The sequence below is a fragment of the Carassius carassius genome, chromosome 12, assembly GCF_963082965.1.
Source record: "Carassius carassius chromosome 12, fCarCar2.1, whole genome shotgun sequence".
Classification (NCBI taxonomy): domain Eukaryota; kingdom Metazoa; phylum Chordata; class Actinopteri; order Cypriniformes; family Cyprinidae; genus Carassius; species Carassius carassius.
This window is the reverse complement of record NC_081766.1, coordinates 5801753-5818642: the sequence shown is the minus strand read 5'-3', so window position 1 is coordinate 5818642 and position 16890 is coordinate 5801753. Positions and strand designations below refer to the sequence as shown.

Genomic DNA, 16890 nt, shown 5'->3' with positions numbered 1-16890 from the left:
CCTTCAGGGATGGCAAGGCTGTTTTATTGATCGCTTTAATGCTTGCCCAACGTCAGTACAGCCCCGGTAGAGATCAGAAACATGGGGACATAATCAGAGATGAGGCCAATTAATTAATTAATCTAAATTAATTAATCTAAAACTGATGTGAAAGATTCATTACAACTGAGCTAAAACTGGAACTGAAGTAGCAGTGCTTGAAAGGCAGGAAAAATGTAGTTCAACTTATAAGTTTTAGTTTAAGGAATATTAATGCAGTGATGCTTTTAAAACACTGAAATAACACGGGTCCTATTTTTGTAGTATTTTTAGTGTTTATCTTACTTTGGGAAATTTTGATGCAAAATGTAAAAAAATACATAATTATTGCGTGATAGACTCCTTTGTTTTGCTAAAGCCTATTTTAATTTGTTATATCTTAGAAAAAGTACAGGTTGATTGGACATGCATTTAAAAAAAAAAAAAAAAAAATCTGTTCACAAACCAAGTACGCCAGCTTGGCATAAATTTGTTGGTTGTGTTATAAATGGCAACCAACAGACGGTCATAATAAGTATAAGAATTGATAAATAAATATGGTAATGGTTTATTTGATTTTTGCATCATAGTTTTATAAATGTTATATTAATAGTTTTTTAAATAGATTTTTGTATTTAAGGGTTCAGAGTCTGGGGAAACAATACAAACCATAGAGAAAGCACTGAAAATTATTGTAATGTGACTTCATTTAACAACAACAACAAAAAACCTGAAAAACAGTGTTGCCAAATGCCTTCAATGAAAAGTAGCTAAAGCCTGCTTGAAAAAGTCACTAAATGTCGCTAGAGGACATTATGCGCTAATTAGCATATTGATTATGTCATAACATCATATCGGCCCTTCATTCATTTCCATTTTATACAGCCTATTCCTATTTTAATACAGCCAAATTCCAAAGAAACTTGTTCTGATTTACATATTTTTATGTTTGTGTTTCAGAACTGCTCTGAACTGCTTAAATCTCGATATAAAAACAATTTCTGCCGTATTTTTTGCCCAAAATTGCCAATAATATCACAAAATAGGTCCTTGTCACAAAACATTAATAAAAGTAGATGCAGCAATGTCGAAGTCAATGAATTTAGTGACAAAATTCCCAGACTGGCAACACTGAAAGAGAGAGGTCATGGGTAATCGTCATCTTTCCCATCAGCTGCTGTTCACCCAGTCTGAGTCATGAAAAACCCAATACACTTCTCTCTTTCTCTCAGTCCGTCTTTCCTACCACAGCACCATAATGCTGAATCAACTTACAATAAGCAAGGCTGCAAGTCACGCCAACAAAGCTTTAGAGTCTAAGTCTGATATATGAAAACAGTGACTTCTGTAATCCAGCTGAATCTGAATCAGTCTAGCTTTAAATACCTAATGGTTGGAGACATTTAACCAAATACAAGTGAAAGCTTTCCTTTCTTCTTTTCACTTCTTCCTTTTTTTTTTTTGCAAATGAGCAACACCCAATGTGGCTTAAGTAGCAAAGTCTGCATTCACGTGCAGTTTTGATTACATGGCAAATGATAGCCTCTGGATACATTCTCTCCTAATGACTTTCAGAAGTGAAGGCAGGTTGTGACCAGTGGGACTTGCAGGTCACCCAGAGAAAGGCTGAAGCAAGAAATAAACCAAAGGGTAGACTGATCGGTGGAATAAACCCAAGGATTGGTTTGGTTGCTGTGGCGTGCAAATGCTTTTTAAAGAGAGCTGGTAGGTGTTTTGATTTTTGTCATGTTTTGTAGCTTTTAGAGTTGGTTTTGAGAGCGCGAACCAGACGATATGACACACTCTCCAGAGATTTGTAGTGTTGCTTTTCTGTCTGTTTCTCACAGGTTGTTGAGACAGTCTGGGTCTATTTTGGTAAAACTGTAAATAGTGCAGCTATGTTAGTGCCCTGGTTACGAGCGCTGTAAGATAAACAAGTGTTTATTTTAGGGGTGCAGTGGGATTAACAACAGTTATAAACAGCAATCATCATGCATCATTTAATGTAGTTAAACTACAGCCATGATACTTGTAAAATATGTTTTTAGTAACACTACAAGCCACACTGCAAGCTACTAATGAAAAGTTAAAATACCTTTAAATGATCATAATTATAGCTCATTTGGCAGCTATGGCACATGGCTAAGTATCTTCTTCCACATGCATTTAGGTACAGTATCTCATGAAAACTTTTGAAATACTGTTTCTTAAAATGTATCTAAACGTCTGTCTTTGAGTCTTTGTTGATATGGGTTTGTGTGGGTTTTCTGTTAATTGGTGAATAATTGGCAAGTCTTACCCAACACCCTCTTTCTCTCTCACACACCCTCAACAGAGACAAACATAACATTCACAAACACACACACACACACACACACACACACACACACACAGACACACTCCAACACAGCAACCTTTCTCACACCAGAAAGCAGTCAGATAGGCCGATCCCTGACAGCTCTTGGTGCACAGCATGAAACCTGTGAACGTGAAGGCTAAACTTGACTCTTAAGAGCAAACAGGTCTTCTCTGAGAATGTTTGAGAAATTTAGAGATGATGATTCAGCCTGTAATCACTTTGGATGATGGCAATTATGCTCTCAGACAAAATTGTTGTTAATGCCGGGGTGATGATTGCGAGCTGATAACTTTATTACCATGAAAGAGAGTTGTGACAGAGGCTGATTTTTTTTCTTGGTTCTGTGGCTGCTAATGAAATCATGGCTGTTTTTGGCATGAACATTGTTTTTCATTCCACACATAGAGCATTACTGTTTGAGTTCTTTATTTCAGAGCTAACAAAGTCTGCAAAACATATATTTAAAATAAACAGTTATGTTTGTTGGTGTTCATGAAGTGATTTTAGAACTATGGGAGTGTAGAGAAATCTACATGTGTGCTCTTTATTTTATTTTATTTATATTTAACAGTCAAAATTAATCATTTTATCCTTAGAAATTTTGCAAAGCTTTCCATTTATTAGCAGTACCTCTACTGGTGTTGATATTGGGGATCTTGGTATTTAAACTAATTGAATTTAAATGTAATATATTTTTTATAGTTGTAATTTACATTTATCTTATATTATTTATTACAGCCTATTTATTGATCTTAATTTAATTTTTTATATTAAATAATGATAATTAAAATTCTATCCTCAGAAATTAATTTTTAATTAATTTTTTTTAATTAAATTAATAAATTAAACATTTTATTCTCAGACACTAACAATATTATATTATATTATATTATATTATATTATTTTATATTATATTATATTATATTATACAGCCTATTAATAGTTAATCATTGGATTTTTTTTTATTAATTCAAGTTTCAATTCAAGTTTATTTGTATAGCGCTTTTTACGATACAAATCATTGCAAAGCAACTTTACAGAAAATTATGTTTCTACAATATTTAGTAGTAGCTTATAAGTGGTGATCAGTTGATGTGCATATGACAGGAATTTTCAGAAAAATTAATACACGACATAGCCAACCAGACGATGAACACTATTAACAGCAATTATAATGTGATTGCATAGTAAGTAGCAATATTTGTTTGCAATATGTTACAAAATGTAATCTTCAGATTTCTTCTGGCCGTTCTTATAAGTGTATGGAAAGTCTTATGCTGTAAGCACCATAGAGTCTCATTCTCTATTGTTTTACAGTCTACAAGCCTTCTGTGTCATCCACACCTCACGCAAGGCCTTCTCCTCCACCAGAACAATCACCTTTATTCTCACCAAGGATAGGCTGCTCATTGTCCATTGTTCTGTGTAACAACATACGCATTAGGCCACAGAATCTGATGCTTCAGGAGTCCTGAGACTGTCTGAGAGTCAGAGATATTGGTCATTAAGATGTCACTGCAGAATGGCTGCAAACTTCGACAGGAGAGTTCAGTCACTTTGATGTGTGGATAACTAGGGCTTTTAATAGCAAGTCATTGTTTTCAAATGCCAGAAACCCCTTCTTTGCTCCAAAATGCCCTGGATAGCCTCCTGTGGTCATGTGATTAGATATAATTTAAGTGAAAACAATCACAATATAAGACATGAGTCCAGAAGAAGCTTCTCAAGATACTTATCAACTTGAGTTAAAAACTGCGGCTTCAAAACTCACTTTTGAGGTTTGACTGAGTTTAATGTATGTTGTAAAGCAAAATGTGAAAGTTTCTTCAAGTAAATGTAACCAAAGAGCTTGTTTGCTCATAAATCGTAACCGCTTTTCTCAAAAGCCATTGTAAATTCATGAGGGAACCCATGGTGAATTAGCCTTTCGAGTTGGCCTACAAATTGCCATCATGACTGAACGGCTCTATAGAGAGAGGAAAGACAGGGTTGCAGGGAATTTAAAAGGGTAAAACTGGGAAAGAAAGACAAAGATTAATAATAAAGAGAGAGTTGAATGTAAATGCATGAAAGACTGGGACAGGGTGAGAGCAGAATTATAAAAAGAGATAGTACAGAGCTACAAAACTTTTCATTGAGACAGGATCAGGTTAGGAAGTGCTGAAGTCAGCAGCACAGAAGAAGTCTAGGTAATGAGACACACCAAGAAGGACTCCATTTCTCAGATTTATATTGGATTGGCTGTCTCATTTCATGTCCTGATAAGACACTGTTGCCTCAACAATGAGACACTGGATCAGACATGTGATTGTGATGTTGTTGCTCTCTCCTTATTTCTCTCTCCTGATCTCGCACTCTTTCTCTCTTTCTCTCTTTTCCAGCTCTCACAGAAGCTGATGTATCCAAAAATGCAGTAAAGGTCTCCTTCCATGACTCGCCCATCACCCAGAACAAATCGGATGCTTCTCTTCCCATGGCCAGCTTCATCATCATCATCCTCGCTCTGGCACTGCACTGGCCCTTCATCTGAAAGGCCACAACTGTATACACACACAGTGATCATATGCACACATGGGTGAACATCATGAAGAAGTGTCAGGGTCACATTTACCTCAAAAAAACAAAAACAAAAAAATAAAATAAAATATATATATATATATACATATATATATATATATATATATATATATAAATTTGGCATTGTGAAATTATTTAATTCACGATTAAATCATAAAAATATAGTTATATTTTTATCAGCCATTACTCAACTCTTCAGTGTCACATGATCCTTCAGAAATCATTCTAATATGCTGAATTATCAGTGTTGGAAAAAAATTATGAAATATAAGTATTCTGTAACAGTTTACACAACCATTCAAAAGTTTGGGGTCTTTTTTTTTAATTGAAAGAAATTAATACTTCCATTCAGGAAAGTTAAATTGATAAAAAAGTAATAGTTAATACTTATATTGTTGCACAATATTTATATTTTGAATAAATGCTGTTATTTTAAGAATCCTGAAAAAAAGTATCACGGGTTCCAAAAAAATAAAATAATAAATAAATAAATAAATTAAGCAGCACAAATGTTTCCAATATTGATATTAAATCATCATATCAGAATGATTTTTGAAGAGTCATATGACACAGAAGACTGGAGTAAGATTGGCTGATGAAAATAATGCTTTGCCATCACAGAAATAAATTATATTTTAATGTATAATAATTGTGTTATTTTAAATTGTAATAATATTTCACAAATGTACTATTTTAGCTGTATTAAATGCCGCCTTGATTCGCATAAGATCCTGCTTTAAAATACATTAAAATAATTTTTAATTTAGCTATTAATTTTTGCATTGCAGTTGGCTACTAAGAATTGGTGGAGGGCATTGTTTAAATTTGGTTAATTTATGGCTAATATATGTTATAATATACAATAAGCATCGTGGTCTTAATGTTAACTATAATTTCTTGTTTCTTTCTTTTGATTTCGGGGTGAAATATGACCCAGTCATTTCCTGACTGTTCATAAGCGATCACCTACACTGCACCCCTAAATATTCACATCGCAGGGTTGTTTCATTATGTTCCCAGACCCATTTTTGTGGAAGAATCCAGCCGGGAAACTAGCGGTTCTGTTTGGGGTGTGTGATGGGGTGTAACCCTATCCACTGACCTGTAGAATCAGGACAAAACTCTTATCATCACTGACTTGGGACAAAGTATACAGTATGTGGAATCATCGCTCGTGACCACACAACAAAAAAAGAAACAGAATCTGTCTGCATAGTCAGCAAGGGATTTTTCCACCATAGATACAGAGCATTATTGAGTCTATGAATGATATGCACATTGTAGTATGTATATAGTTTGAACTGCCGCTGAATTTATAGAACGAATAGTTAAGTATCACATAAATCTTACAAAGTAGTGGCAATGTTCTTGGGCCTGTTTGCACGACTTTCATGGATTTAAAGGGCTCAAACATCCCTTTAATACTTAACTTAAAAAATAAAATAAAAAAATAAATAATTCCCACAATTACCTTCCAAGTGCACTGCTTTTCTAAGAAAATGCGCTTTTAACTTAAAGATGAAAGTTTATTAAACATATTTGAGATATACCTTGCCAATTGGAGTTTATACCTGTCAATTTCATGAGGTAACAATTTTACAGAATTACATATTTGAAACTGCACTAATTGTACTTATATAAATATATAAAAAAGTGTGGCACAGCGTTTGCGTGAATGCTGTCATGTTTAATGAAGAAGAAGAAGAAAAAAGATCAACAAAATCACAGATGTGCAGAATGCCTTTCTTTTATAAACAATAAACTCAAAGCAAAGCAATGCAAGATGTTTAGAGATACCAAATATTTTATATAATAGCTTCTTTAGCAACATAAAATGTTTTTAATTTCTATTATATGTTAACATTTAAGAGTCTGTATTACAAAATTGTTCTTAAGCAGAGGTCTAATGAGTCTGTAAAAAAACAATTTCTGTGTCTGATTGCACATGGATTGCTACATTTGATTTCCTTTTATATATCTCTCATGTTGGTTCTATAATGTTTTTATATTAACCTTCATGTTCATGAATCTTGGGATTGCATGATGAACTCTTCACCCTAAGGATATTGTTTAAAAGTTCACCTTTTGTTTTCTGCAGAAGAAAGTATGTCATACCAGTTTGGAATGACATGAGGGTGAGTAAATGACGATATAATTTAGATTTTTGGGTTAATTGTTTTTTTTATATTAATAAAAGTTATAAAGATCAATGTGTAATTCGCACTCTGAAGGGAGTTATGCAAGTACAAAACTAATGTTTTTACACCAGTGTGGTACATTTCTGTGTATGACTGTAAAATGGATTGTGATTACATGTAGTTTGCTGTGTTTTATTTGTTTGTTCATAGTTTGGTTGGTACAGATAAACACCTATGGCTCAGCGAATGAAGCTACTGAAAAATCAGATATACACAGCGCTTATTAAAAAGTTCAAATGCTATTAAAGTGATAGCTCGATTCTCTGCTCTTTTCCTTTCTGAGAAAAATCTAAATAAGGGGTTTCAAAAATCAATTGAATTAAAAAAAGATATATTTCTTAATAATTTAAATGGTAAATAACATACCTCTCCCAGGGCCTTATTGGGTCTAAAGTATATTAATTTTTTTCTAGAAAATCAGTCTTCTTTTAATCTCAGTCCCTATTCATGAAGATTAATTATGTTGACCTGCTGCCCTTTATGTAGTTCCAAACCCGTATGACAGAAACATGATCGAGTAAGCAGGTTCTTTGGCAAGAACCAACTGGAAAAGATGATTTGTTCACTGATCCTGTCCTCTTCAACTCACTGATTCTGTGATCTGGGATGTGCTGGCTGGAAATATCATCTCTGATTATTACTTAATTTTTTTTTTGGTCATGCTGAGTTATTTTATGGCTTTAGAAAAATTTTGAATATTGCTCACAAGTTAATATCGACGACTTTAATGGTGCTTTTTTGATGTTCATACTTTGTCTACAGGTTTGGAACAACATGATGGTGAGTAAATAATGATAACATTTTCAAGTGCGGGTTATTAATTTTTTTTCAAAGCCACAGTCACAAAAGTCACAAGGTTCATTTCCCTAATTCTCCTCTCTATTCACCACACAGATACTTAATCTACTCAAAATGAGTCAATGCTTCCACTAACAACGTGATTTGAACTAGTCAGCTGAATATTATAAAAAGGTGGGGAACTCTTTATTTTAATAAAATGCCTTTCTCCGAAGTTAAACAGTCTGTACTAGTGTGGTAAAATACCAAACTATATCTTTTTAGATGTTTTTGAATAAGCTCATATGTGTTTTGATATTACAGATGGATTTCACAGCACTTTATCTGTCTTTGAATGGAACTCCTCATAGTGAACGAACAAAGTCATGAATTGCAAAGCTTTTACTTGACATCTATCTGGAGAACCAGTCCAGAATAATATGCTTTTATGGAACCCGAGACCTCATTTATTTTTCTGTTAAATGTGGAAAATCCACATAAGAGTGCTACTTTCCTTCCATTTTGAGTGAAGCGCTGAGAAGCGTCTGAGAGATTTTTCTGCAGTTGAGGTCTGCACAGAAGTTGATGAGTCATAAATGTGAGTCCACAGAGTGTGGACACGTGATTATTTTTAGACTTTCATTTGAATCATCATTTCAAATGGTACAGTGTTTCATTTTTCATTGCAGACTATATGTATTCTCTCAACCAAATGGATAAAATTCTCACCTACACTGAATTACTTTAAATAACCAATTAGGAAGAGAGGATCAAAATCTTTAAGATCACAAGAAGCACAAATTCCTGTGTTTTGGTAGTGTATGTCCTTAAAGGAACTTTCCTTGTACTCCATTTGTTCTCAATTTAAGATAATTATATTTAAAAACAGACATTTACTGTATGATTTCAGGGTAAATGCTTATTTAAAATAAAACTGTGCCCTAAAAGACACCATTTGGAACTTTTACAATTCTAGAATTTTGGATTTGTTCCAAAAACTAAGCTGCCCAACTAGGCAACATTTCTAGGCTTTACAGGTATTTCATTTATTATTACTTGTAATAATAGTTAGTATTACTAATAATGATTCACACACAGAGTAGTACAAGGCAGCTTATTAGTTTAGGAACAGATCTATTATGTAGCCACTTCCATTTTTCCCCTTAATTCAGGGCAGGTTTCACTATATTTCTGTGAATATTTTGTTAAATTTAATCTCCACAACAATGACAGCAACGTATTTGCCTTCTTTTTGAATTCCATTCACTCTGGAGTCTTTCTGTCTCTGTCTCTGTCTCTTTCGGGCAGTGTAAAGGAATGCAGTTATTTGTGTCTCGTGTTCTCTCTTGAGTTGGTAGAGCTGACGGTCAGTCTGGCACACACACACACACACACACACACACACACACACAGCTAACGGTAATATAGCAACTACTGGAGCCTACATAACTGCCTAGCCAGCACACAGCCTTTAAATAGAGCTGAATGAGAGACAGTAATATAATCGAATGTGTTGGACTCGGAGGATCTTCCGCTTTCTTAAACTGGACAAAAGAAACTGATAAAGTTGTTCAACGGTTAAATTGTAGGCTTCTTTTTTTTGCCCCAGTTTCTGTTCTTGTTTGTCCTTATTTGGTCATGTTCCTGTCCTCGTTTAGTTTGATAATGTTCCATTGATGTCACCTGTGCTTCCACATTAACCTTTGTATTTAAAGTGGAAGTGAAGCAGTCGGTTAAGTTAACATTATTTAGTAGAGTGTAGGGGTGACCTAGAATAGTCGATGCTTTGATTCAGAAGAGCCCAATTCGATACCAATCTCACAGTTGAATATTTAGTGTTATGATCATGCCATATTGGCTATATGGGGGTGCTTAAATGTCTCATTTCACATAGAACTACTGGTTTTCTCCCAAAAGGTTAATATGCAGCCAATTAAGATAATGCTATAAGAATCTGCAAGAAAGGAGCTTCAAATAAATATTTTTAACTGCGTGAATAATTCCAACCACCCTTATAGATTTAAGTTAAGTTTAAATTTCGATAACATGTGACCGACAGAGGAGCATCTTGGTAGCAGCGATTTAAAACTTTAACAAGACTCAAATTGACAAGGATTCGATTTTGCGTATAAAGTTGTTCATCATGGTTCAATTGTAGGCTACTTGTTTTTAATCTTTTGTGTGTGTGTGTGTGTGTGTGTGTGTGTGTGTGTGTGTGTGTATGTTAATAGTATGGTGTAGGTCAAAGAAAATGCAGTTTGAAGGATAACTCCAACATGTGGATGTATATCAGGGAAATGATTCTGTTTGTGTATACAGGATGTGCTTCAAGTTATTAACTGAACACATGAAAGTACACAAGGGTGCATTTATTTGATCAAAAATATAGAGAAACAGCAATGATTTAAAATAAAAAAAATCTATTTTGATATACTTTAAAATAGTAAATCAGTAATTTATTCCTGTGTTGGCAAGGCTGTATTTTCAGCATCATTATTCCAGTCTTCAGTGTCACATGATCCTTCAGAAATCATTCTAATATGCTGATATACTGCTTAAGAAACATTTCGTATTATTATCAGTGTTGAAAAGAGTTGTACTGCTTAATGTTTGTTAAACCCTGGATGTTGATTAAACGTTTCTCAGAAATCACTTTACTGCACCTTTAATGTGTCATTGATGAATAAAACTATTTATACAAAAAAAAAAAAAAAACTTCTGACTCCAAATTTTTGTACAGTAATGTACATGACTTTGAACACAACTAATGTCAACCTGTGAATGAATTTGACTATCACGTATTTGTTAACTCTAGGCATTTCTCTCACAGTCTCTGCTTTTTCTCAGTTTCCATCTGTCTTTCTCAGGTTCTCTCTGAATCTTTTTCTGTCTGTCTCACTCTATTCTTGACTGTCTCACGCCCACACTTCCTGTCTTTCTCAGATTCACTTGCACTCCATACCAATCTGCCTCTATTTCTGTCTATCACATTTTGTCTTTAAAAGCTTTCAAATGGATTCTCATTAGTGTGTCCATTGCAGCTCCATTTTATATTTGTGATGAAATCTTTATGCATCTTCACTTTTCAGACCACTCCTATTCACATGATGAGTAAGACAATTCCTGTGAATATAAACATGGGCTCAAACTCCCCTGGAGATTCACCAAAACACTGTCTCACTTTTTCTGTCTCTATTCTGTTTTCTCAACATCGCCTTAATTCCAGTCAGATCCAGTGAGCTGAACTCTCCTGAGTCCAGAACCACTTTGAGACAGCTGGGCTGGAGATCATGACATGATCAAAAACTATCCACATCATTACTAATGAGTATTTATGATTTAAAATCCATCCGGAGCTTTGGATCCTCCATGATGAAGGAAGGAATGGAGAGAGAAATTGTGGTAGGCATAGCTCAGGGGAAAATCACATGCTTTATTTCTGGGTTCCAAATATTTGTGTACTGTTTCTCTTTGATTTAGGATTTAGATGCCCACTGTCCAGTGTGCATTCTGTGTGAAGCACAGGCAGAACATTCAGCTCTTCCCATAGGAAAAAAACACCTCTTTAATATCAGCTGTTTCTTTGTGACAGGAATCTGAAGTACAGTAATAGATGGCACTTATGCTTAAATGGATGGTCCAACCAAAAATGAAAATTTTGTTATCTTTTACTCACCTTCATTCTGTTCCAAGCCAGAATTATTTTGTTTAGTCTGTGCAACACAAAAGAAGATATTATGGTAACCAAAGAGTTCCAATTCCCATTGACTTCCATTGTACAGTATGGTCAAAAAATATAATGTAATTCAATAGGAACTGAAACTCTTTGTTTATCAACATTCTTCAAAATATATTCTGCAAGTCATACAGGTTTGGAACAACATGAGGGTGAGTAAATAATGAGAGAGTTTTCTCCAGGTCCTGGTCCAAGGTCACATATATAGATAGATATAGTCAGAATGTAGAAATCCTACCATAAAAACCTGTTACCATACCATATGCTGTTGTGTAGTTTATATGGCGCGAGGACGTGCCTTCCTGGAGGGGGCATAATGTCAGGATTCTGGACTGGCTGTATAGTGTTTTGGCCCAGTTTCTGTTCCTGTTTGTCCTTATTTGGTCATTCTCCTGTCCTCGTTTAGTTTGATAATGTTCCATTGATATCACCTGTGCTTCCCAATTGACCTTTGTATTTAAAGTGAAAGTGAAGCATTCAGTTAAGTTAACATTATTTATTAGAGTGTAGGGGTGACCCTGAATAGTCGATGCTTTGATACGGAGTAGCCCGATTCGAAACCAATCTCACAGTTGAATATTTACGCAGAGTGTGATGATCATGCCATTTTGGCATTGTGAAATTATCTGGAATTTTTTTTTAAGTATACAAAGTCTGTAATCAAAGTCTTATTATTTAGTCATGAACTGTGCTTAGTGCATGTCTACAATTGTCTAATTTGTGTCCGTTTTATTTCTCCAAAGGTTATTTTAGAAGAAACATCAACTTGAAGGTGAAGTATAAGTTTTGCAGTTAATCCTTTTATTAATCATAACTGAGAATTCCAGTATGGGTCTCAAAACACATCTTATTTTTTCATTTGTTATAACTAATAGTGGTTTGAATGTGTATGATACTAAATGGCATTTGTGAAACAGATTCAGGTTTGTTTCCAAAATTTCCATCGAAGCTCTCAGGACCACTGTTAATGTACTGCTATGTCCAAAATGAATTGGACCGTTTACAATCTGATTTTGTATTCCCCAAAATAAAGAACTTCATAAGGTTTGGATCGACATGAGGGTGAATAAATAATGACAGAATGATAATTTTTTGGATAAATTATGTCTCCTGGGCTATGAAACAGCAATAAAACTTTCTTTTGGATCTAATCAGACAGTAATGAGCTCATGAGTGAAGCTGGCCAGAACCAGAGAGCTTTAGAATGGTGTAGAGATGGTTATACAAACAAGCACGCAAACTTTATTATCTATTTCTTCCTTTACGTGTGTCGCTCTCAGTCTCAGCAGTAGCTAGAGGGTTGAACTATTAATTCATATATGAGGATTTGAGGGGCAAACGGAAATAAACATGGATTGTGATGTGCTGTGTCGAAAAGCCAGATAATAAAGTCGATCCCACAGGAATGTGGACATATTCTGGAGTTTATTAAATGAAAACAGACAGGGGGATTGGAGGAGCTTTTGCAGCAGAGAAATAGGAAGTGAGTGTGCGTGACGTGTTTGATCATCTCTGTATCCGTCTCTCACTCTGTGGATTGCAGACGCTCAATAATATACAGCATTGGCCCAGAGCAGTCCAGCTCAATATGGACTCATTATGACCAGATGGAGGCTCTATGGAGACGACTGAGATGATAGACAGAAAGATACATGAATGATATGTTATCTCGACAAAGGTCGATAGCATAAACAAAATTGTTAGTCCTGTTCTTTTTCTATGAATAAAGATGAATAAAGATGTTTTTATTTTTTATTTCTTGAAAGGAAAACAAAACTAGTTTGGTTTTCCAAGCAAACTAGCAAGATGTGGGCAAATAAAACTCCAAATATGACTTTTTAGAAGTGGATACATTTTCACTTTTTCTTGCAAAGATTAAAGATGTTTCTTTGAAAATATTTTCTTTTTCATTATATTTACACTACCATTCAAAATTTGGGGTCAGTAAGGTATTTATAAGTTTCTATTATTTGATTAAAAATACAGTGAAAAACAGTAATATTGTGAAATATTAGTACAGTTTCTAATTAATTTGTGGAAATCATGGTACCCCCCCCCCCCATAATTCTATGAAAATAATTCTATGCAAAATAAAAAGTTCAAAAGAACAGGATGTTAAAGAACAGGATTTGTAGTAGAAGTAGTAGAAATAGAAACTTACTGACCCCACACTTTTGGTAGTGTATATTCATATAAAATAATTACTTGTATTTAATAGTTCATTCATTCATTCATTCATTAATTCGTTCATTCATTCATTCCTGTATTACTTGTTATTAAAAGGGTTTTATTAAATGTTATTACTTGTTATTAAGATTTAGATTCCCTTGACTTGTCCAGCATATTTTCCCCTCACAGAGATTGTTGCAATGCATTCTGGGATTTCATGGAGGATGCATGCAATACTGGCTAATGCTTAGATTCTAGTGAGAAAGAATGCAGGAAAGTGTGGTAAGGAAAAAAAGAATAGATTTCTCAGGAGCCATGTAGTGTTTATTATGCAAGATATTTTTCTCTTGAGAACTGTGTCTAATGTATGTAAATTTATTTCAGCTGATGACTGTAAAGCATCTCTGAACTACTTTCTAAACTCTTCCCACAAGCCCTACAGCGTCTCTCTCTCTCTCTCCCTCTCACAGCATCTCTCACGGAATTCATGTGAGAAAAGTCTCACATATTTTTCAGATGAATAATTCTCAGGGAGCCTAAAACAATTTAAGAACTTGTTTTACATATTAACCAATTTGTGACTCATTGGTCATTAACGGGTCTTAAAGACCCCCTTTCCTCAGAGCTTGCAAGCATCGATTTTTGAACATTTGAACATGAATCAATGGTTGAACGTCTTTCAGAAGTCTTTCTACTTCAATATGTCTTTGAAAGTCTTAATTCGCCGCAACATTTCAGCTCAGAGCGGATCAGATATCAGTGGTTCTCCATTCTGTGGTTCCAGCCACTGGAGTTTTGTACATTTTCCCAGTTCTCCCAGTACAAAAGAGCCCATTAAACACACATGAATGGTTAGTGTGTACACAGAGTTCTGTGGAATTAAAAGAAAGAGATCTTTCATAGGAGATACACAGCTTCTCTTTCTCTTTCATTATTTTTCCTTGTCTTTTTCTCTTTGTGGCTCATGAGTCTTGTTGGACAGTTCGCTCTGAAATGGAGATAAAAGTCTGATACATTTATCTCTGTCATTCACCTCTTTAAGTATGTGCGTGATAATAACAGTACATTTTGAGAGTATGTTTGTGTGTGTATCTTGCGTTTACAGTTTAAACCAACCCTTCGCAGAAAATTTTGTGCATTTTTAGATAAAAAAAAAAAAAACACCATTAAGCCTTTTGAATTATGGGGACACAGGAAGTGTCCTCATAAACCACCTTCATAATGTAATATCTGTGTCATAACTATGTCATTATGCAAATTTGTGTCCTCATAAACCACACACACACACACACACACACACACACACACACACACACACACACACACACACACACATTGTATCAGACTTGTGTGGGCTTCTATTTGGCAAAAAAAGCTGCAACTGGTAGCAGGAAAAGCAGATAATATTAAAACATTTTGTTCAAATGCCAGGGCTGTGGGCAAAATTTAGAGCAATCGGCTCCCTTTCATTTCACATTTAGATCGCCTGGCTTCATGGTTTGACAGAGGTCATTAACTCATGGCAGACCTTTGCTCAATCATTCAGGAAGCATGTCATGTTCTGCAGAGACTGTGGTGTGTGGTTGATTTTTCGTAAGTGTACATCGCCTGTGAGAAAGATTTTCTCATGAAGCAGTTTTCTTTAATTGAGAACAAAAGGCTTTAAAATCTCCTCCTTGTTACAAAATATCTGGAGATGAACATAGTAAAAGCACGCGTATATGACTTTTATTTGTAGTTCTCTCTCAATGGTTTAGATGTGGAGTTAATTCATGTAGAAGATGGACTGAGCTTAGTGGAGCGCTTGGCATAAACACTTAGATTTATCAAGCATTTTAAAGTGCCATGGGGGAGATGTGATGAAATATCCATTTATCAAAATGTCAGAGAGCTTTTAACAATATCTGATGATAGCAGACAGCTTGTGAGAAACCAACACTGTGGTCTTCTCTCTCTGTTCCGTTCCATCCCTTTCTCCCTTAATCAGGCCTGTCAGTCGTTTGGTAGAGCAGATTTTCTGTGAACTCATATTAAATAAATGATGAGATGCTCATTTTTTTGTTTTATATATATATATATATATATATATATATATATAATGCAGTAACTTGAAAGCACATTTTATAATGAGAATTAATTCATTGCTTAAAATGTTTAGTTAGTACAGTTTGTAAAACGGTGCAAATTAATACACTTAAAATTAATTCAAATGTTGTTCTTTTAAACTTTTACAGAATCAAAGAAGAATGTATCACAGCTTTCACAATACTATAAAGAGCAAAAATAGTTTCCACATTGATAATAATAATAATAAATGATTCTCGAGCACCAAATCAGCACATTAGAATGACTTCTGAAAAAGCTTGTGACATTGAAGACTGACATTAAAAATGGCTAAAATAAAAATAGAAAATAGTTATCTAAAATTATCATATTTCACTATTATTATCCCAAGAATTTATTGTATTTTTAATTTTAATTTTATTTTAAATAAATACAGCTTTAGTGAGCATAAGAGTCTTAAAAAAAAAAACATTAAAAGTCTTTCTGACTTTTGAACAGTAGTGTATGAAATCAAAATGAATCATTTCTTAAGATTAACACATGACCTTTGAGGGAATAACACTTTAAGTGTCAGTGCAGAACAATGAGAAGTTAATGTTTCTCATTAATGGACATCTCAAACCGTTTTGTAGAGAGATGCAAGGTGAAAAAGGGAGTCAAGTCACGATATAAGACCATAATGTTCAAACAGAGCAAACACATACAGGCTGTTTGGAAATTAAGAAGCCTTATGCTACTGTGTGTACTTGTTTCATCAAAGAACAGGTTTCCAGATTTCCAGGCTGATACTCTAGGACTCTGAAGTGAGGTGAGGTTTCTTTGGCAGGACTGTTATTCTGCTGCACTGTATCTAGACATGGCAGCCACACTTTTTACATGTATTAATGTCATTGCATTATGTTATAAATATTACAAAGGTTTTGAAACCTTTCTGGTTGTCTACATTTACAATACACTTGAAAACAGCATTTCTGTTTCAAAACACTCTCTGT

At 34.4% G+C, this 16890-nt stretch overlaps 1 protein-coding gene across 1 annotated transcript in view; it reads left to right on the top strand.

Annotated features, from left to right (window-relative positions):
• Positions 1–5023, top strand: part of LOC132154572 (glypican-5-like) — a 121919-nt gene extending 116896 nt beyond the window's left edge. The window contains exon 8 of the mRNA XM_059563181.1: positions 4759–5023. Coding sequence (XP_059419164.1) covers positions 4759–4907 — 149 coding nt within the window. The 3' untranslated portion in view covers positions 4908–5023. The remainder of the gene's footprint in view (positions 1–4758) is intronic.
• The last annotated feature ends 11867 nt before the right edge of the window (positions 5024–16890 follow it).